This window comes from Stegostoma tigrinum, chromosome 24 (assembly GCF_030684315.1).
Source record: "Stegostoma tigrinum isolate sSteTig4 chromosome 24, sSteTig4.hap1, whole genome shotgun sequence".
In the NCBI taxonomy this organism is placed as follows: domain Eukaryota; kingdom Metazoa; phylum Chordata; class Chondrichthyes; order Orectolobiformes; family Stegostomatidae; genus Stegostoma; species Stegostoma tigrinum.
In genome coordinates, this window is record NC_081377.1 from 17,769,047 (window position 1) to 17,790,982 (window position 21,936).

General features: G+C 39.8%; 1 protein-coding gene across 2 annotated transcripts; it reads right to left on the reverse strand.

Moving 5' to 3' along the window:
• Window positions 1-1,978: 1,978 nt before the first annotated feature.
• Window positions 1,979-21,460, reverse strand: LOC125464908 (interferon alpha-inducible protein 6-like). 2 transcript variants are annotated; one of them, XM_048557788.1, is made up of 5 exons: window positions 21,310-21,460; window positions 14,043-14,151; window positions 6,680-6,727; window positions 4,002-4,163; window positions 1,979-2,123 (listed from the first exon to the last, which is right to left on the reverse strand). In XM_048557788.1, the coding sequence occupies exons 2-5, from the start codon at window positions 14,086-14,088 to the stop codon at window positions 2,044-2,046; spliced, it is 336 nt and encodes a 111-aa protein (XP_048413745.1). In that variant the 5' UTR covers window positions 14,089-14,151; window positions 21,310-21,460; the 3' UTR covers window positions 1,979-2,043. The 2 variants fall into 2 exon arrangements, 1 of the variants encoding a protein (XP_048413745.1); XR_009447168.1 differs by lacking the exons at window positions 1,979-2,123; window positions 4,002-4,163 and adding an exon at window positions 5,769-6,583.
• Window positions 21,461-21,936: the final 476 nt, after the last annotated feature.

A 21,936-nucleotide genomic window follows, 5' to 3' on the forward strand; every position in this document is an offset into this window, starting at 1 on the left:
TGAGCAGCAAAGAATACTTAGGATGTTCAAACAGGTTCGGTTTCTCAATATGTGAAAACCAGTGTGCCAGGAGACCTGGGGTCCTTGCATCAGGCCCTGGAAGATACTTGCAGCCTGCTGGAAAAAGACCTGTTTCCAAAGATCTGTTGCTCGGTGGACTGTGTGATCATACTTCACCAGGACTGTGAAAGTCACCAGCACTTTCAGCTTCTTTGCCTCAGAGAAGGGATCATTGGTAGCATTTGCAGTTGGCTGCCTCCAGCTGGCTTGATGTTATATTTGCCAGCCAGGTAACACTGGACACGGCCACCGAGGGGGAATGAGCAGGCCATCACTTTGTGCCTCTGGCTGGTTTTTCTCAGGTACACTGCATCACTGGCTGCCAATCACGGCACCCATGAAACACCAGGCATATTTGGGCACCATGAAAGCTTTCACTCATTCAAAGTGCAGCCAGTACGCAACCACAAAAATATACTTAAGCAGGTGATTTCCAGACAGATGACATGATCCTTTTATCTGTGCGAATCTACTGTATTTTGTTTATTACAGATAGAGCAGAAATGGTAGGGTGCATCCCCTTTTGCCACTTCCCACAGATATGTTTTTAAAACCAAAGGTGTTTTAGTCCCAAGTGCAATAACTGTTAAGAAGAGTCAAATGACACAGTTTAAAAAGAAAAGGAATTTTTTTTGCTGAATACCTGAAATGTATTTTAAAGACTTCTGAATGGGATGTGCTGTAAGTTTGTTTAGATCTCCATGTCCTGCCCAGATGAGCAGGCTGGCTCCATGGCTTTATGTCAATCCAAGTACATTGGTAAGAAGGAAAAGATCATGTGACCTCTCAACTCCTTGTTTTTGTAAGAATAACATGCTAACTTCAAAATTATACATCATAAATCCATACATCTGTATTGTGTGTACATGATGCTTTGCATCTCAAAGCTGATTGCTCGGGAAGAAGGAGAACCCACTCAATATCTGGTTAATGACACCATCGAAGAGCACCAGCAATAAGGCCAAGGCACACAACATTGAAAGATAACAAAGTGTGGGGCTGGATGAACACAGCAGGCCAAGGAGCATCTTAGGAGCACATAGGCTGACGTTTCGGGCCTAGACCCTTCATAATTTTTTCTGATGAAGGTTCTAGGCCGGAAACGCAAGCTTAGTCTACCATTCTGTAACAAAAGTATGTGCACATGTAACTTTCTGCAAATCTTCCTGTCACTTCGACATGGGGCAACTCTTCTGAAGACTGCAAAAGACTGCTTCACCTGCAGTTACTCAGGAGGACAATTGACCAGAGTGAGACATAGCAGCATGTTAAGGATTGAGGTGGGTTGAGGTTGGGGGCACCAGATGAGAAGTGTAAGAACTTTGAACGGAGACTGCATTCCATGGCTCCATCACAATCATCCTTTAAAGGCTCACCCATATTCCCATTTCATCTTGAGCAGGGGAGCACTTGATTGCCTTCATAGTATGCAAGCCATTGATGAGGGCCATTATGCATGCATTTGTTTGCCAAACTGGATATTCCATTGCAGGTGGCAATCTCCATGAGCCAATACATCACATTTAACAATTAGATGGGACTGATAAAGAAGATAGTTGAGTTTTCACTTAGTGTCTGACACATCACGGGCGAGTAAAAAGAACCTGTGTGATGGTTGGAAAATATGCCAAGCTTTGTTCACCTTAATGAGGATGCTGAACTCAGTGGGCTGTTGACAAAGATGATACTTATAGAGCAGCAGCAGAAACCATGCAATGTACAGACTGGTTTCATTTCTAGCCACATTGTGAACTTGCAGAGAGATCAAAGGAGTCACTGTCAAAAATGAGTGACATACCAAGCTTTTGTGGGTGGGTATTCTGAAAGCAAAAATAGTGAATTTAATCAGGTTTGCTTTGCTTAGCTTCTGTCTAGGCTAAAAGAACTAAAAGATACTCCCAAAGCACTGTAGGTAGATAAAAGGTAATAATTTATTTCTGCAAACAGTGTTAACAACTTGCACCCTTTCAGAAAATACCAAGTTTAATACCAATAATGATGGAAATGAGGGCACCCACGACTCCCAACAAGACCATGGTTAGAGAAAGCAAATCCTGCAGTACCTTTCAGGGAAACAAATGAGAAACAGAGTATATGAATATCGTCTCTTATGAAAGAACATTGAAGAAACCTTTATTGGTCAGTGCATTCAGTGTAGGAGTTGGGAGGCCAAGATGCAGCTGTATAGAGATTAGGCCACTTTTGGAATACTACATTCAATTCTAGTCTCCTTGATTATACAAAAGATGTTTTGAAATTTGAAAGATTTCAGAAAAGATTTACAAGGATGTTGCCAGAGTTGGAGGGTTTGAGTTATAGGGTGAGACTGAATAGGCTGGGGCTATTATCTCTGGAGCATTGGAGGCTAAGGGATGGCTTTATAGAAGTATATAAAATCATGAGTGGCATGGATAGGGTGAATAGTCAAGGTCTTTTCCCCAGAGTAGGGGAGTCCAAAATTAGAGGCCATGGGTTTAAGGTGAGAGGGGAAAGATTTTAAAGGGACCCAAAAGGGCCTCTTTTCACACAGAGGCTGGTGCATATATTGAAGCAACTGCCAGAGAAGGTGGTGGAGGCTAGTACAATCACAACATGTAACAGGCATCTGGATGGGTATGTAAATAGGGAGAGTTTAGAGGGATATGGGCCAAATGCTGACAAATGGGACTTGATTATTGTAGAATATCTGGTCGGCATGGATGAGTTGGACTTAATTGTCTGTTTTTGTGCTGTACATTTCTATGACTCTATATCACTGGGTCGCAACTTTTTGGCTCTGACTGTGTCTTCCTTGTCAATCCCCCTGCTCCCCCACTGAGCCCTCCCATTCAATCCTGGCCCCCATCAAAGCCCCTGGGCCACCTACCTCTACTTGGACATTCAACCGACAATGTTTGTGAGGATCAATTGCAGGTTTGATCAGAGAAGTTAGTTGATATTCACTTCTCCCACACCTCATTTTTGTCAGTCGCGGGTTGTTAAAATGAACCTAAGGGTTCATAAGTTTTGTGTAGCTTCATCCATACACATAACTTTGCTCGTTAGTTTAATAACACTATAATGTGCACTCCAAGTAAATCATGGAATATGCTGCCTGGGCAAGTGGTAGACACAGATTCCATACGTGGTTTCAAAAGACAGCAGGATATATATTAAAAAGTGATGAATTTAGAAGGCTGCAGAGATAGGGCTGAAGAATGGGGCTAGTTGGGTAGCTAATTTAGGAGTCAAAATAGATACAATTAGTTGAATGGCCTCTTTCTGTACTTTAAAATTCTATGTGTACTCTTTGAAACATGGAGAGTTCCCACAGTGCTGTCTGGCTTCTAACTCACTCATCTTCCCATGGATAATTTAAGTCATTGCCATTAGATTTAAGCTCACTAACTTTTACAATTTTGTAACATTGCAACATCAATTTTGAGCAGCATGAATTCTAAATAAGGGCAATCACTCCTTTATGATGTATTACCACAGGGTCCGTACTGGTTAAATGCTAGAGTTCTGAAGAAGGGTCACTGGACTGGAAACATTGACTCTGCTTTCTTTCCACAACTGCTGCCAGACCTGATGACTTCCTCCAGTTATTTTTGTTTTTGTTTCAGATTTCTGGCAACTGTAGTTCTTTGTTTTATTATAATGCTAGAGTGTTGAGTTCCAAAATATCAGTTCCAAATTCAATATTTAATTTCAATGGACAATTTACAGACTAAGCTCTGCCAGCCTTAAGGCATTATCTGTCAAAAGAAAAGAAGACTAAGTAATTTTGTCCATTCATTCCCACTGTGGCTTGCCTCATTACACATTATGTATTGCACTGCAGGAATTAAAACAATTCTTCCCCATATTATTAATTGTAGACCTGTGGGGTAACACACTCTCAACAAGGCATGGCTATAGTAGGCAGAATAGGAAGATGGCAAAAGGTGAAGAGACTTTACCAATGGACCGAAGTGCGATCACAAAACTTTCAGATGGTACTGTTCCTCCATTGAGACTTGAGACGATTGATTCCAATTTTGCTGCCCAAGAACCTACTGTTATTCCAGAGGCTGAGAATCCAAGAGCAGCAATAAAACTCTGAGCAGCAGAAATAGCAGAAGCTGGAAATGAGAATATTCAATTTAATTCGAAGCTTTGTCATAATTATTTGGTGATAGTAGTTATATATCAGATATAGCAGAAGCCCTTCCTCCTCTCTTGAAGGTAATGATCTTTGCTGGGGTGCAATTTTATGTGTGATAGCAATTCAATCCCATATAATTACTTCATAAATTTCTTGTGATTAGACCTACTCTAACGATATATCCTATCTTAGATAGTATTGTGAATTGGAAATGGGAATCATTCTAACATGATCCTAGAATGTCAAGACACTTTACGGGATTATTTCAGAGACAGGCAACAGAAAGGAGAACTTTGAAGCAAATAAGCTGTTTTAGCTCTTCATTGCCAAAGGGAATGGTCATCATTTGTACAGCATAGATCTTAAACTTAAAAAAAAAACTCTTGTACCAGGTTACAAAAATAGACTGTATTATGTGAAGAGGAAACAGTGCACATTAATCGCAGTTTATTGTTTATTTTTCACGGTAGTTTACAGGGTTATTCATAATTTGAAACTCAGAAAGCAGAGCCCAGTTATGTCAGCACAAAAGCAGGGCCATTTCCTGTGCTGTTGGCATCTATAGAATTTGATATCTGCAAACAATTTATCTAAGAAAAATCTAATAGTGAACCACTTTCATCCTAGCCAAGTGACTAAACTCATTATTGCAATAAATGAATACAGCTAGAGTTAGTATAACGTTGTGAAATATGAAAGCTATGACCATGCACTTCTGTGTTAAGAGTTTTAAAATAGTTGATTAAAAATAAACAGTCATTTAGAACATTTAAAGATGAACAAGAGGAAAGTGTCAAATGAGAACTCTGTCAGCCACTGGATAACACATTGAACATTTGTTTACTGGAGTAATGCTTATTGAAACATTAAATTTGATCTTGATTTCCTAGAGCCAATCCTAGCATGAGCATCATCATGGTAGAGATGTTAGATACATGAAATACCAGTGATGGTGATGAATTGGAGTGAGCAATCTGAAAATTAATATTGTAGTTCTGCCACTAATTGAAAAGTAGATTTTCAGCCTCTTAAACCTCAGTTTTGTTCTTTGCTTGAGGCAGAATTTTATTTAAAGCAGGACGTTCAATTCCTGTGCTTAGTTTAGTGAAAACTCAGTTGCCACAGTGAATTGGAAACAGTGCAACCAAAATGGAGAGTTTTCCTCTGTGGTTGTTTCTCTATACGCTGTTTCTCAATTTCTCTCTTATCATGGAATCAGAGAGCATTTACAGCACAGAAATGAACAACTATTTGACCTGTCCAAATTTGCTTCTTTCCACCTTATATTTTCTTCATAATTGGTCACATAGTTGTTCTCAGTGCGGATTCACTCTCCAAAGCAAGTAATATTCTAATTTTAAAAGCAAATAATTCATTTTAATAGTGTTTATGGGTTCCAGTTTGAAAACCACATCTGCATAGCATTTTAAATTTCCATTTCTATTGCTTTTCAATATCCTTTATATTTATTAAAGCATTCATTAAATTACATATCTATACACTAAGCGTATGTAAAATGTTATTTCCGAATTTCAGAATTCACCTAACGTCATTAGCTTCAGAATAAAGTCAACTAAACTATAGTTTTGATTATTAGTGATGCTAGAAACAAATGAAGTACATTATTTGACTCTTTAACTGCAATATAATCTAAGAAGGGTAACCTGGATATAGAAAGCATTTTCAGACAGCACCATTTGTATGTCTTATGAGTATTAATGAGTTGGCTGTTGGCTGTTCAAATCTAATGCCTAATTTAGATAAATAATGCCTAATTTACAATAATTAGCTAAACTTGTCAAGTGGGAATGAAATAGTTTTTGGGTCAAAAGCCTATTACATACTTAGTCTGATTTAATTTTTTTTAGCCTAATAGACATAATTTCAAGAGTCATGATATTTCAACTGATCTAGATCACTCATAGTCCTGCCTACAGTTGTAAATGACAATCCATAAATATACTTGTTTGATAGTCATAACTTCTTACACAATTACTTGTCATGGCATTATTATTAGTCATCTGAAGGGATAGAAATCTACGTATAATCCAGTGATACTATACAAGCCTAAGATATACAAGGCATGCTAGTTCATGTTACGTTCTGCTTGAGACTATTCCCTGGTTCAAAATATGCATAGTCTCATGTATACGAACTAGCTCTTGTTTTAAACATGAGAATAAGTATCTTCTACAAGTCTCAATAATAACATTGAGTTCGTGATTTTCAGCATATTAGTTGTTGTCATTTATTAATGCCATTTGGGAAGCTTTACATTCATTCATGGCTTATACTTATTTATATACTTATACTTCCTACTAGATGGTTCAAACCTGTCATTGCAGACATCCAATAGTGAGTCACCTTGTCAGCCAGGCAATACTGTGTGCCGTGATGCTGGAATAATGGATAACAGGAAAACAAGGAACAAAATAAACCAGTAATTGTGAATGTGTGGTTAAATAAACATATATGAACGAATCAGTTTCTTACCTGCTCCTAAACTGATCAATGCGAGTTTAAAGTATCTTGAGGCATCCACTGTAAATTAAAAGATGTTCAAATCATAAAATCACATTATTATCATGTAGTGCCACCACATAATGGAAAATTGAGAGGTGTATGCAATTGTGATAATATGTGATTAACTTATTTTCCTTCGGGTAACTGTCTGTGTGGAGTTTGCACATTCTCCCCGTGTCTCCAGGTGCTCCGGTTTCTTCCCACAGTCCAAAGATGTGCTGACTAGGTGGATTGACCATGCTAAATTGCCCATAGTGTTCAGGGGTGTGTGTGGGTTAAAGGGGGATGGGTCTGGGTGGGACGCTGCAAGGGGCAGTGTGGACTTGGGCCAAAGGGCCTGTTTCCACACTGTAGGGAATCTAATCATAGTAACTAATTTACTTTATAAATCGATAGTCGCATATAGTAAGTAATTTGCATCAGACCCGGAGTGTTGGCAAAAAGAACCTGTCTTTATAAAGTGTTTTTAGGATATAAAACATTAGACAAACCTTCACAGACTGAAACTGATCCTAGGGAGTGATAGTAGAAGAGCTATAGGAGATAACTGAAGGCATGGTCAGAAAAGAAATGTTTGAAGAAGACTTTTGAAGGAAAGAATTACGTAGAAACATAAATGGCATTAGGCAGAAAATTTGTAGGGTTGATGGTTCCATCACCCAATGCAGTGAGACATGGAGAAAAGTGCATCAGTATGTAAGATTCAAACTGTTTAGAAAGTAGGAATGGGCAACCGTGATTTAAACACAAAAGCAAGGATTTTGATTTGGCTGGAGCATGGGAAGATAATAAGCACAAATGTGAAAGTGTAAAAGCATTTAACACAGGATACAGTGCAGGTAGAGGGGATTTTGACAATTTGAAGCTTATGTCAGAAGGAAATTAAAGTTCCAGTAGGGAAAGGTTGGCCCATAAGCCTGAAATTGCCAAAAGCATTGATGGCAATTTCCAGTGACAAGAAGGATGAGATAAAGGCATAGGCAGCAATTATGCAAAGGTGAAATAGTTCATCTTGCAGCAGAAAGTAGTCTTCAAAGTCAGAATAGGCTCACATAGGACACTGAATTTGTGCATTAATGAGATTGCAGGAGCAGCTGAGAAAATAGTATTGAATTCAATTCAGAATTATAGAGTCAGTGAGTCACACAGTATGGAAACAGACTCTTCAGTCCAACTTGTCCATGCTAACCAAGTTTCCCAAACTAAACTGGTCCCATTTGCCTGCGCTTGGCCCATATCCCTCTAAACCTTTCCTATTCATGTACCTGTCCAAATGTCATTTAAGTGTTGTAACTTGCATCTACCACTTCCCCAGGCATTTCATTCTACATAGGAACCACCATCTGTGAGAAAAATTTGCCCTTCAGGTGCCTTTTAAATCTTTCTCCTCTTACCTTAAAAATATGCCCTCTAGTTTTGAACTCCTCTACCCTAGGGAAAAGACCCTTGCTATTCACCTTATCTATGCCCCTCATGATTTTACAAACATCTATAAGGTCATGCCTCAGCCTCCTATGCTCCAGTGAAAATGTCCCAGCATATCTAGCCTCGTCGGCTAACTCGAGCCCTCCAGTCCTGGCAACGTCCTTGTATATCTTTTTTGAACATTGTCGAATTTAATAATATCCATCCCGTAGAAGGGTGACCAGAACTGTGCACAGTACTCCAAAAGTGGCCTCACTAATGTCCTGTACAACCTCAAGGTGATATCCAAACTCCAACACTCAAAGGCATCAGCAACAAAGGCAAGTCAACCTATGACGCAACTTTCAAAGAACCATGTACCTGACCCCCGAGATTGCTCTGTTCTACAACACTACCCAGAGCCTTATTAATTGTATAAGCCCTGCTCTTTGTTTTACCTCTCTTTTATCCAAATTGAACTCCATTTGCCACTCCACAGCCTATTGGCCCTATTGATCAAGATCCCTTTGTAATCTGAGACCTTCTTCACTATCTCCTATACCATCACATTTGATTTCATCTGCAAACTTAATGACCATGCCTTATAAACTCTCATCCAAATCGTTTATATAGATGCTAATCAATCGTTGACCCAGCAACAGTCCCTGCGGAACACCACTGGTCACAGGCCTCCTGTAAAAAAAAATCTACCACCACGACGCTCTGTCTCCTACCATCAAGACAACTAGCAAGCTCTCCCCGAATCCTGTGTGATCTAACTCTACTAACCAGTGTACCATACAGAACCTTGTCAAAGGCTTTACTAAAGTCCATATAGACAACGTCTACCATTCTGCCCTCATCTATCTTTTTGGTCACATCCTCAAAAAAATCAAATCAAGTTTGTGAGACACAATTTCTAACACAAAAAGACTTGCTACTATGCCTAACCTGTCCTTGCCTCTCCAAATGCATGTAAATCCTATCTCTCTGAATCTGCTGTAACAACTTCCTTACCGACCACTGATGTCAGACTCTTTGGTCTGTAGTTCCCAGGCTTCCCCTTACAGCCTTTCTTAAGTCTCAGTACAACATTAGTCACACTGCAGCTTTTCAGCACCTCACTAGTGTTGTGGATAGAGTCATAGAATCATACAGCACAAAAACAGACTGTTTGGTCTAACTCATCCATGCCGACTAAGTTTCCCAAACTAAGCTAATCATAAATGCCTGTGTTCGGCTGATAGACCTCTAACCCTTTCCTGTACAGCACTCCAAACCTTTCCTAACATTTACCTGTCTTTGAAACGTCTTCTAAACTCCAGTGAGTAGAGTCCCAACCTGTTTAATTTTTGCTCTTCAAACAAAACTTCCATCTCTTCATCTAGTGAAGCTTCTCTGAACTGCCTCCAATGACACAATATCTTTCCCTAAATAAAGGGATGAAAACTGCTCACAGTATTCCAGATGTGGTCTCACTTGCACCTTGTATAGTTATGGTAGATTTCCCTCCTCTTTTACTGGTCCCTGGTTCATGTGATTGTTGAAAGTGGGGTTGACGAGTGTCACACACTTGGGTTCGGGATATGGATATCTTCACATAGCCACAGAAGCTTTCGCTGTCTTTTCCTGCCTCAGGAAAATTCTTTCCCTTGGAGGGATGAGGAGATGGACATCTGGCAACCTGCAACTCGAACAAGTATCCCTGCCAGAGGCCCTGTAGTTTCTTCCCTAGCTTCCGACAATGTCCTGGGATACACTTGATCAAGTCCCAAAGATTTATCCACCACTATGTTTTTTAAGAACTCCGTCACCTCAGTTTCAATTAGGAGGTGCAAAGAATGAATGCAGTCTCAGCAGTTTAATGATGGTAAAACCTCTTCATCAATCAAATTGATTCAAGGTAAGCAATCAGATTGCAGTGTGATTTTAATGGAATCAGGAGTGTTGGTGAAAAAATAAAGCTGAGTTATTAACATAAATATTTAAGTTAATTTTCTACCTGAAGATATAATAAATGTGAAGGTAAGGAAAAAGTAATGAATGGAGATAGTCTCGAAACCAAGGCAAGGAAGGGACACTTAGGAGTGAAACCAATCAAGGGGGATTTCACAGAGATGGACCTCTAGAGGAGATTGTTACAACCGAAGTTGGAGGGATACTCCAATTCCTTTTCTAGTCCCAATCCTCCAGTGGTCATAATAAACTCAAATATAAGTTTTGACTGTATCTTCTTAAGTATTAGAACAATACTGCCAGGTTTCTCTGATTAATAAAGAATAGCTATTTCATTACAAATTAACCTTAAACAAACAGGCAAAGATAATGTCAAAAAAAGAGTTTAGATTGTAATAGAGTAGCATGACTTATATTCTAGCATCCTGAGGCAAATAAGCAATGTTGAATACCCACAGAACACATTAAATAGCAAAAGCGTTCCAACTGACCCCATGATTTCTCAGCAATCTTCTGAGATGTTAGTGACGTTGTGAATGCCCAAATCTGAATTAAACTTCCCATGGGCTTATATTTCTCTAGTTTCAATATCTTGGCCTTGAAACTCCATCAAAAGCGATTCTGTTGCAGACTGCCTCAAAATCAACTTATGTTCTGCTAAATCCATCTCGATTTCCTGGGACTGTGTCGCTCTGGACTTGTGGAAACGATGCACCAAGAATTTACTCGATAGCACAATTCCAGATTTTAACAAACAATGATCTTCAGCGAGCCAGTAGTGCCCCTGAATGTTCCTGAGTCCTAATCTTGTTCAGTTGCACCAAACAAATACAGACTTGTAGGCTTTCAGCCCTCATTCTCTACTGCACTGAACTATTCATTATGCATTAGTCTCTTTCAAGACCTTCACAGCTCTTAGAACTTCCCTGAGCCCTCAACACACTGAACTATTTCATTGCTCTGGCACTTCCTTGAACACAAAATCTGTGTGGCTCAGTTGTTTTTAGGAGCATAGCTAACTGCAGCCCTGCTTAGGGTATAGTCTGCTCACTCTCTCTCACACACACACAAACACATATTCTCCCTTCTGATCTCGATGCCTATTATTCCTGAATCTATCTCACTCATTGATAAACTGTCCTGTGTGACATATCTCAACCCTTACAACAGGGTTTGTCTCTATTTCTAGGCAGAATTACATGTAACTAACATTCTGGAACAGTGAAATGTAGCAAACCCTTAAAACTCTCTATTCCTCGCATGACACATATTTTACAGCATACTGAGTTACAGTACAAATTGCATTACGCCAAACATGTACAAGATCATCATGAAAGGCAGTAAAATGTGAAATACTTGAGCATGTTAAATGTTGGATAGTCAAGGAAAACAAGCTAGAGTAACACAAAATGGCTGCACTCAACAAGGTTGTAGCTGATAACTTTGACCACGACAGTCTCAATGTTTGCAAGAGATTAGCTACCAAAATAAGGGACTTAAAGGTGGAATGAAAATGGGTTGATTCATTATTGTCTTGAATCTTGGAGTTCTAAACATAGTTCTCCACAAATACCAAGCTTCCAGTTTTGGTTCATGACAATGGAAAGTGCCAAAAGTAGAAGATAAAGAAATTTTCCCTCCCGAGATAGAGTAGAGTGAGATGTTCAATATAAAGATCATAAGCAAATTGCTAGCAAATCTTCCCTTCTGACAATTGTGTGAAGGTTGAGTTCAAGGGATTGGAATTAAACAAAATGACAAGTTTTGTGGGAAGAGAAATCATTATCAAGGCTGAGTCCTGATAACTTTCCCTTTGAAAGGACCCTCAGACAGAGATTGCTTTTCCACATAATCATATAACACTTCACTCTGTGAAAAAGCAGAGAAGTACCAAATAGAATTTAATTTTAATTTGATTCAGGGCAAAGCCGAGTATTTAATTGGTATTCCTGCCACATCAACATCTATGTGTCATAAGGTGTGACTTTTAGGGAAGTGATGTTTTAAATTTTCTACTTCAATTTAAGGTAGTTAGGAATGACTTGGAATTGAGATGGTGAAATATATTTGAATCTTCCCGAAAACAGGCCTAGGTGATTTGAGTTAACATGAAACAGCTGTGCCAGGACAGAACCTATGAAAACTGGAATGCTAGCTTTCTCACTTAAAGACCATAGACCATAAGACATAAGAGCAGAAACTAGGCCATTTGGCCCATTGAGTCTGCTCCGCCATTCAATCATGGCTGATAAGTTCCTCAACCCCATTCTCCTGCTTTCTCCCCTTAACCCTTGATTCCCTTGATAATCAAGAGCCTATTTATCTCAATCTTAAATGTACTCAATGACCTGGCCTCCACAGCCTTCTATGGCAGTGAATTCCATAGATTCACCACTCTCTGGCTGAAGAAGTTTCTCCTTATCTCCATTCTAAAAGGTCTTCTCTTTACTCTAAGGCTTGCCCTCGGATCCTAGTCTCTCCTACCAATGGAAGCATCTTCTCAACATCCACTCTGTACAGGCCATTCAATATTCTGTAAATTTATGACGAAAGGAGGCATAGTGAGATATTGACTCTCAGAAGTCCTAAGGACCTGGAGGAGACAAAGATTGGAGACAACTGCTGTTAGGCTGAGAAGTGAGAAAGAGGTTTTTTTTATTTCTGTGTTAACTACCAAGCAGAATAATTGTGAGAATGGATTTTAATACTTGAAGAGGCAGAACTGCTAAAGATTTAAAACAGTCAGCAGATTCTCCCTTTCTGCTGGAGGTCAGTTTGATGTTACTCAGGAGTTTGAGTGAAGGAATTTTCAAAGCTTCATGGTCAAGAAAAGAGAGTTTCTGGAATGGCCAGGGAATTTTTGGGACATCATCTACAATTGTACACATCTGCTAAGAGTATTTGATTTTTGTTTTATTCTTTCACATGTTTTGAAAGATATACTTAATAGTATGATTAATAAATGCAATTGACAATTAAAGTTTGAATTTGTTGCCCATCCCTAATTACCCTTGAGTTGAATAGCTTGTTAGGCCAACACAGGGGCAAGTCAAGAATCAACCATGGTACTGTATTTTTGCAATCACATGTAAACCAGACTGGGTAAGGCTGGCAGATTTCCTTCACTGAAGGACATTTGTGAGCCAGATTGGTTTTTATTACAGTTGATGGTAGCTGACAATAGCTACCATCACTGATACTGGCTCTATATCTGAGCCATGCCATGGTCGAATTTGAACCTCATGTCTGCAGGACATTAGCCTGGGCGTCTTGAATACTAGTCCAGTGAGTTCACTGTTGGTGTAATGAAAAAATGTGACACCAGAGTTTTGCTTGTGTTAATCAGTTTGGGAAAATACCTTTATTATAGTTTAGAGAATTAGTTGTCTACAAGCTAATGTTTAATTATGCTGATTCTAGTTTGTTTGTTACAGTAAAGCTTTACAACTCAAAATCCTCTTGTGCGATTCTTTCCATCAGTTGCTGAGAGATGTACATCTCATTATAAAAGTTATCTGTCCCTACTGGGGACATAGCACACATAGCACAATACCAGCAGACCTTGAATGCAGTTTTATGCATAGAATGCACTGCATCAACTTGCAAACCACTAACTTGATGCCAGCTCCCTGCTGTCATCTCTAAAAACAAGAAAATTTGAAAACATGATTGAAGTGCATTCAACTGCAAGTTCGTTATCATCATCCTTACTTGGACATGACTTGCTATTCTTTATTCATAACTACTTTGTTAATATCCTAGAAATTCCTACTTATTGTAATTGTGGAGAAGTCACGCAAAAAACGCCATTTGTTCAAAGTGAAGGTCCCAAATCATCTTTGTTTGTGGTTGTGTTTCCTTCATCCTAAGAACAAATTTAAAATTTAATAGAAATATTTCTTGCAAACGAACAGAATAGGAATTGGTTATCTTATTTGTCTATTTTGTAAAACAATTGATTTTAATATCTCACCAGTGGAGAAAGAGCAAATGAGTATTAGTAAAGTCAGAAAATGCATTTTCGTTTTTCTCCACAGCCCAAATGCTAGTGTCCAGTTGAGATTGTAATGAAATTCCGTCACCTGCAGAAATAGAGGAATGCATTTAATAGCACACTAATTGAGCTGGTAAACAGTAAACCTCACTCATTTCACTATGATGCATGCCACAGGAAAATTCTAATTATACTTGTGATTGATCACAGTTAGTGCACAAAATGAGAGTTTTTGAACCAAATACAGCTATGTTTATTTGCATTTCTTTTGGTTTCTTGAGCTTTGACGTGAACACAGATAGATTGTTTTGCTTATCAATCCATGGATGCAAATGCATAAGAAAACACTCAATTGCAATTGTGCCTAATAATTGGGAGAAACTAAGGGTATTCCAAATGCAACTGGCTCTTTGATTTCAAAAGACAGTATGCAAAAGCAATCAGTGACCTTTCTATGGCTACATTCAAAATCCATTATCTTGCCATAGTTAGTTCATATTTCTGACCATGTTCCATGTTTGTCAGTCCATAGCAAGGAACAAAAGGATGTATAGGACGTTTCCCTTGGTCTGCCCCAATGCATCTTACAAATAATGATATACTTTTAAGTTTTAATCATTATTGTAAAGCAGCCAATTTGCACACAGCAATGAAAAACAAATACCAATGAAATAATGACCATGTAATCTGTTCTAGTGATGTTGATTAAGGTGTAAGCATTAACCAGAAAATGTAAGGGATATCAGTTGTAATTTATGGTAGCCCCACATAGTGACTACCAGCAGCATAATCCATATTTGTTTATTGTCAAAATGGTGGGAGGAGATTCAGTGTCCCAGGGACTGTGCATATGTGGTGGGGGGGGGAAAGATGAACTCTTATGGGGATGATGCATACTGGAAAACAAAGTACTGAGTGGCTACAGTGGATCCATGGCAAAGAGAAAACAGAAAGAAAAATCTGAACCTGGATAGAAGCTGAATAACTTTTTTTTTAGCAGAACGTACAACTAATAATGGGGAATCTCATCTTTCCTGGAAGGCGATATTAAATACTGAATGGAATGCTGACTCGATGACAAATTCTCTGCTGTACGGAGTTCAGATGGGAGGGGAATGACACAGCTTCTTTCATTTAGATGCTGTCCTATGCCTCATCCATTGGCAAATCTGTGCATATAATGGCCTGGCCTGCACTATCTTTTACCACCAGGAGGTACACCGTGCAGACAATGTAAAAGAGCATTCTTGGATGTGAAATCAGATAGAGTAGTAAAATACACTTAGACACTGAAAAATGGACTACATTTAAGTACAAGCAGCATTTAAAGTCACTCAACTATTAATTGATAACAATCTCTCAAATGATAATCCAAATACAGGTGGTATTTGTTGAAGACATTTTGCTATGTTAACATTGTTCAATAAACCTAAGAAACTACCTTTCCGCTTATTCCCACTCATCATGATACTATGCTACTGAGCTAGTCTTTCCTGTTCAAGATTGACAGAGAGGAGGCTGGATGCTTGTGAACAGTGTGAGAGATGTAGCAGGGACAGCTGCTCCGTAAAAAATTGAGAGGAAGAGTGGATCAGCTGCTTCTCAAACAATGTGAAAGAGTTGAGGCAGCAGCTTCTTAAAGAGAAGAGTGGACTTGTGTGACAAGGGCAGCAGTGGCAGGATAGAAAAGCCAATGGGAGAGAACTCCTTCAACCTGTTTCCACCTATCAGAACCAAATGGGACATACAGGAAAACATGTGATTGACGGGTATTTGATCCATTTCACTGTTGCTTGGCTCCTGATTTAATTCTGAAGATTACAGTACATGAAAGCAAGGAATGCTTTTCTATTAGGGCTAGTGTCATTTGAACCATTGTTGGGACCAGTGTCCTGGTGAATTGTATAACTAGGTTTGTAGATAAGGACTTTAATTAGTTTTGAGAAGAGTTTAATCGAAGGGAAGATTAAAGAATCAAAAAGAAATGAGAGCACAGAGGTGCAGGGTACTGAGGAATTGAACAATAATAAAAGCGTGACAGCAAATTTACGCAGAACAGTTCAGCAGAAATTAGAACTGGATTGAATATTAATGATTAAAAAAACTCATTATCTGAATGCACTAAGATTTGTAACAAGTTAGAGGATTTGATGGCACAAATCAAAACAAATGAATATGACTTGATATCCATTAGGAAGACATGATTTGTTGCAAAGTGGCCGAGATGACGAACTCAATATTCCAGAAACGTATAAAAAGGAAAAGTGAGATGAAAATGAACAAAGGCCCCTTAGGAAATAAATCTGGGGATACAATTTTGGAGAACAAAGAAATGGCAGGTGAGTCAAATAGGTATTTTGCATCAGTCCTTACATGGAAGATATTTCCCATTGATACAGAAGAGTACGTGGGAGGAATCTAGTACCGTTACCATCACTAAGGCGATAATATTAGATAATCTAATGGGGCTAAAAGCAGCGAAGTCTCCTGGCCCTGAAGGCCTACATCCTGGGATCCCAAAAGAGGTAGCTACAGAGATAGTGGATGCATTGGTTATACTTTTCCAAACGTTTTGAGATTCTGGAGAAGCACGAGAGAACTGGAAATGTGCTAATGTGACTCATTTACTCAAAACAGGAAACAATAGACTGATTAACCTCACACCTATTGGAGAAAATCAATTATTAAGAAAATAACAGCAGGTGGTTTGGAAAATCATAGCCTAATGATACAGAGTCAGCATGCATTCATGAAAGGGAAATCATGTCTGATTATTTATTAATTTTTTTGAGGAAATCTCAACCAGAGTAGACAGAGGGAAACCAGAAGATGTGTTATATTTGGACTCCCAGAAGATGTTTGGCAAAGTACCGCACAAAAGGTTAAGTGACAAGATAATAGTCCATAGTGCTGGAGGTAGTATGTTGGCATCGATAGAGAATTGGCTACCAAAACAGAAATTGCTGGAGAAATTCAGCAAGTCTGGTGGCATCTGTGGAAAGCAAGCAGAGTTAACAAACCTTTCCTCAGGGTCGCTAGCCCCATAACGTTAACTCTGCTTCTCTCCACAGATGATATCAGATATGTTGAGGTTCTCTTGCAATTTTTCCAGCATCTGCAGTTCTTTGGTTTAGAGAATTGGCGAGTAGCCTGGAAACAGCAAATGGAAATAAGAAGTTCTTTTTCAAGTTGGTGACCTATGACCAGTGGGGTTTCAAAGTGATCAGTGCTGGGAGCACAACTGTTTACAATATACACTAACAACTTTGAGGAAGGAAGTCAATGTGTTGTAGCCAAATTTGCTACAGAGCTCAAAAATAGGTGGAAAGGCAGGTTGCGAGAAGGATACATACAGCTCACAGCAGGATATTGATGGACTAACTAAGTGGACAAAGGTTTGTCAAATGCAGTATAATGTGGTAAAATGTGAAATTGTTCATTTCAGAAGGGAGAATAAAAGGATAGAACATTGTTTAAAAGGAGAAAACCTGCAGAAAGCCGCAACACAATGGGACTTGGGGTTACTTGCACATGAATCACAAAAATCTAGCACACAGGGTGCAGCAGGTCATTGAGAATGCTAACGGAATGTTGGTCCTTATTTCAAGACAGTTGAAGTATAAGAGTACAAGTCTTACTGAAACTGAATAAGGTGCTGGTGAGATCAGATTTGGAGTTTTGTGACCAGTTTGGTCCCCTTATTTAAGGAAATATATTGTATCATTGGAAGCAGTTCAGAGAAGGTTCACTCTGATGATCTCTGATATGGAGGAATTGTCTTATGAGCAAAGACTAAACAGGTTGGGACTCTACTCATTGGGGTTTCAAAGAATGAGAGGTGATCTCATTGAAACATACAGCATTCTTAAGGGATGATGGGAACTGCAGATGCCGTAGAATCCAAGATAACAAAGTGTGAAGCCGGATGAACACAGCAGGCCAAGCAATATCTCAGGAGCACAAAAGCTGACGTTTCGGGCCTAGACCCTTCATCAGAGAGGAGGATGGTGAGAGGGTTCTGAAATAAGTAGGGAGCAAGGGGGAGGCGGACCGAAGATGGATAGAGGAGAAGGTAGGTTGAGAGGAGAGTATAGGTGGAGAGGGAATAGGTCAGTCCAGGGAGGACGGACAGGTCAAGGAGGTGGGATGAGGTTGGTAGGTGGGAAATGGAGGTGTGGCTTGAGGTGGGAGGAGGGGATAGGTGAGAGGAAGAACAGGTTAGGGAGGCGGGGATGAGCTGGGCTGGTCCTAGAATACACATCCTCCCACCCAGCCCCCTGCAAAAATTCCATCCTCTATTCCCAATTCCTTCGCCTCCGCCGCATCTTCTCCCAGGATGAGGCATTCCACTCCCACACATCCTAGATGTCCACATTCTTCAAGGACCACAACTTGCCCCCTGCAGTGGTCCAGAACGCCCTTGACTGTGTCTCCCGCATTTCCTGCAACACATCCCTCACACCCCGCCCTCACAATAACTGCCCTAAAAGAATCCCCCTCGTCCTCACATACCACCCCACCAACCTCTGGATACAACGCATCATCCTCCGACACTTCCGCCATCTACAATCCGACCCCACCACCCAAGACGTTTTTCCATCCCCACCCTTGTCCTCCTTCCGGAGAGACCACTCTGTCCGTGACTCCCTTGCCCGCTCCACACTCCCCTCCAACCCCACCACACCCAGCACCTTCCTCTGCAACTGCAGGAAGTGCTACACTTGCCCCCACACCTCCTCCCTCACCCCTATCCCAGGCCCCAAGATGACTTTCCATATTAAGCAGATGTTCACCTGCACATCTGCCAATGTAGTATACTGTATCCACTGTACCCGGTGTGGCTTCTTCGACATTGGGGAAACCAAGCGGAGGCTTGGGGACCACTTTGCAGAACACCTCCGCTCGGGTCGCAATAAACAACTGCACCTCCCAGTCACGAACCATTTTAATACCCCCTCCCATTCCTCAGATGACATATCCATCATGGGCCTCCTGCAGTGCCACAATGATGCCACCCGAAGGTTGCAGGAGCAGGAACAGCAACTCATATTCCGCTTGGGAACCCTGCAGCCCAATGGTATCAATGTGGACTTCACAAGCTTCAAAATCTCCCCTTCCCCCACCGCATCCCAAAACCAGCTCAGCTTGTCCCCTCCCCCCACTGCATCACAAAACCAGCCCAGCTCGTCCCTGCCTCCCTAACATGCTCTTCCTCTCACCTATCCCCTCCTCCCACCTCAAGCCACACCTCCATTTCCCACCTACCAACCTTATCCCGCCTCCTTGACCTGTCTGTCCTCCCTGGACTGACCTCTCCCCTCCCCACCTATCTTCTCCTCTATCCACCTTCGGTCCGCCTCCCCCTCTCTCCCTATTTATTTCAGAGCCCTCTCCCCATCCCCCTCTCTGATGAAGGGTCGAGGCCCGAAACGTCAGCTTTTTGCTCCTGAGATGCTGTTGGGCCTGCTGTGTTCATCCAGCTTCGCACTTTGTTACCTAGCATTTTTAAGGGACTAAACAAGGCAAATGCTGAGAGGATGATTCCTCTCATGTGAGAGTCTAGGACCAGAGGGCATAGTCCCAGAATAAAAAGTCACCAATTTTAGATTGAGATAAGGAGGAATTTCTTCTTTCAGGGGATTGTCAGTCTTTTTGGAACTTCTTGCTACAGAGAGCTGTGGGGCCAAAGTCCTTGTGTATATATAAGACTGAGATAGGTAGTGTCTTGATCAGAAGGGAAATTAATTATTACAGGAAAATAGCTGTGAAGAATGTCAGAGCAGCCACGATTCAATAGAATGGCGAAGCAGGCTCATGAGAATGAATGACCTATTCCTGTTCCTATTTCATATGGTTTATGGTCTACTTTAGTTTCTATTTCTTATGTTCTTGTTCTCTGGCCACACCCATGACTGTTGCACTTCAAGTAAATATGTTGATAAGTTACTTTCGCCATTTCTTTGTTCTAATTGGAACCTGGCTTCTGTGTTTCCAACCCACAAGTGTCTTTTCATACCTTTTTGTTGATGTGTTCCAAAAGATGAACTGATTTTCAAAGAGCATGTTTCATTCCTGAGGCCAAATTTCACAGATTATCAGAGAACTGGAGCCATGTATCGCATGGTATGTTTTCTTTTTCTTAACAATGTCTCAGTGTACTTGGCTGATTGGAAAATATGCATTTATTTTGCAAAGTAGCAGCCACTCCTTGTGCTCCTTAAAAGCAGTCATTCCTCAACAAACCTCTCTATTTTTAGTTTGATTCATGTAACAACAGCATTGTATTCCTACAGGACTATTTGGTACATTTTAAGTTAACTAATACATTTCCACTTTGAATGTTATCGCCCAAGTGTGCTTACATTCTGCTATTTAGGTTAGGCATGGTTTCCATTAAAATTAGTTTGCAAAATCAAAGTAATGAATTGTTCCATGAACCAGCTCAATCAGGCAATGTGGTAGTAACATTTTTCCCCTCCCATTAAAATGCATTCTTTGATGTTATTTAGTAAAATGTTAACATTACAGCTGAAAATAAGCTTAGCCCCAAAAAAATGCTTTTACTTTGGGTATTTGACGATCTACCTGTGAGTAAAATGATTTGTAATAACTTTTAAACAAAACTATACAATACCATTTAATAGGTATTTGGTACAACTGTAATTTACTGGTATATTAAGTGCATCTAAAACTTTGAATGTGCTTACTAGTGCCTGTGTATCTGAGCTGCTATAATGTTACGGTTCCCACTGAGGTGGTGTTCAAGGTCAAATGAGGAGGAAAGTCGGATGGGAAGGTATCAGGCTGGTGGCTCAATGCATTCCTGCTTCTAGTTGATTTTCCCAGAGTTGGGATAAAACTGGCAAAACTGTTTGGAGAAATGCAGTTACACACCGTAGACTGTGACTTGCCAAACTGTTAGCTGAGTTTCGTGATTTAGAGTCAAGCGCTAATGCCACTAGGTCATCAGTGAAAACTCCACAGTTCCAAGTTGGGCCATTGCCAAGTTTGTGGTTCATCTCATGTTAAAGTTTTTGGAAAATGCATGCACATTTACATTTAAAACTCTGCAATATTTTGTGCTGATTTAATTCATGCTGCCCAGTTTACGTTGATATAGTTTACGGAGCGAGAGGCATACATATGTAAGGATAAAGGTGCATTAAAACTAACAGTATATTCCTATTCTTGATTATTGTGCTTGTAAATTGTTCAAAGCTTAAATTAACATAACGATCAGTATTACCTTCTGCAGGTCAATTTTTGTCCGTAAGTTACAGAGATCAGGCTTCTCCTGAAGTTTCAATTGCAAAATCAAAATGATCTCCCAATATGTCTCTAGAGCTCCTGGGATAACACAAGTCTTGTTTTAAGAGTGGCAAAAGACTTGATCGACTGACCACAGAAACTAACAGGTCTAAGGGGCACTGCAAGTTGTTTTAAATTAGATTGATTTCCCCTGAACTCACATGATACTGTTGTGAAATCAATGAAGTGAAACTGGCTTAGTACACTAGAAGTCGTTGTTGATATGAAAATAAGGAACAGATTGACAAATTGAAGCATGCCATTATTCTGGGGAATTTTTGCTCAGATGTGCAAAAACCTGTTGATTAGTCATAATGACGTAATTAGTAAATTGGCTTCCCTTTGAATCATATTATTATTTTATATTTTACCATGCAACTTAGTTTTATTTATACATTTCTAAATGTTTGCTATCTATTGCAGATAAAATGTTAATTTACATGTTTATATCACAACAAGTTTAATTGTTCAATGGTTTTATATAAATGTAAAACTTTGATTGGAATAAATTGAATCAGAAAAGAGAATGGGTGAAGTCGTATTGGAGTCAGAACGAGATGAGCTA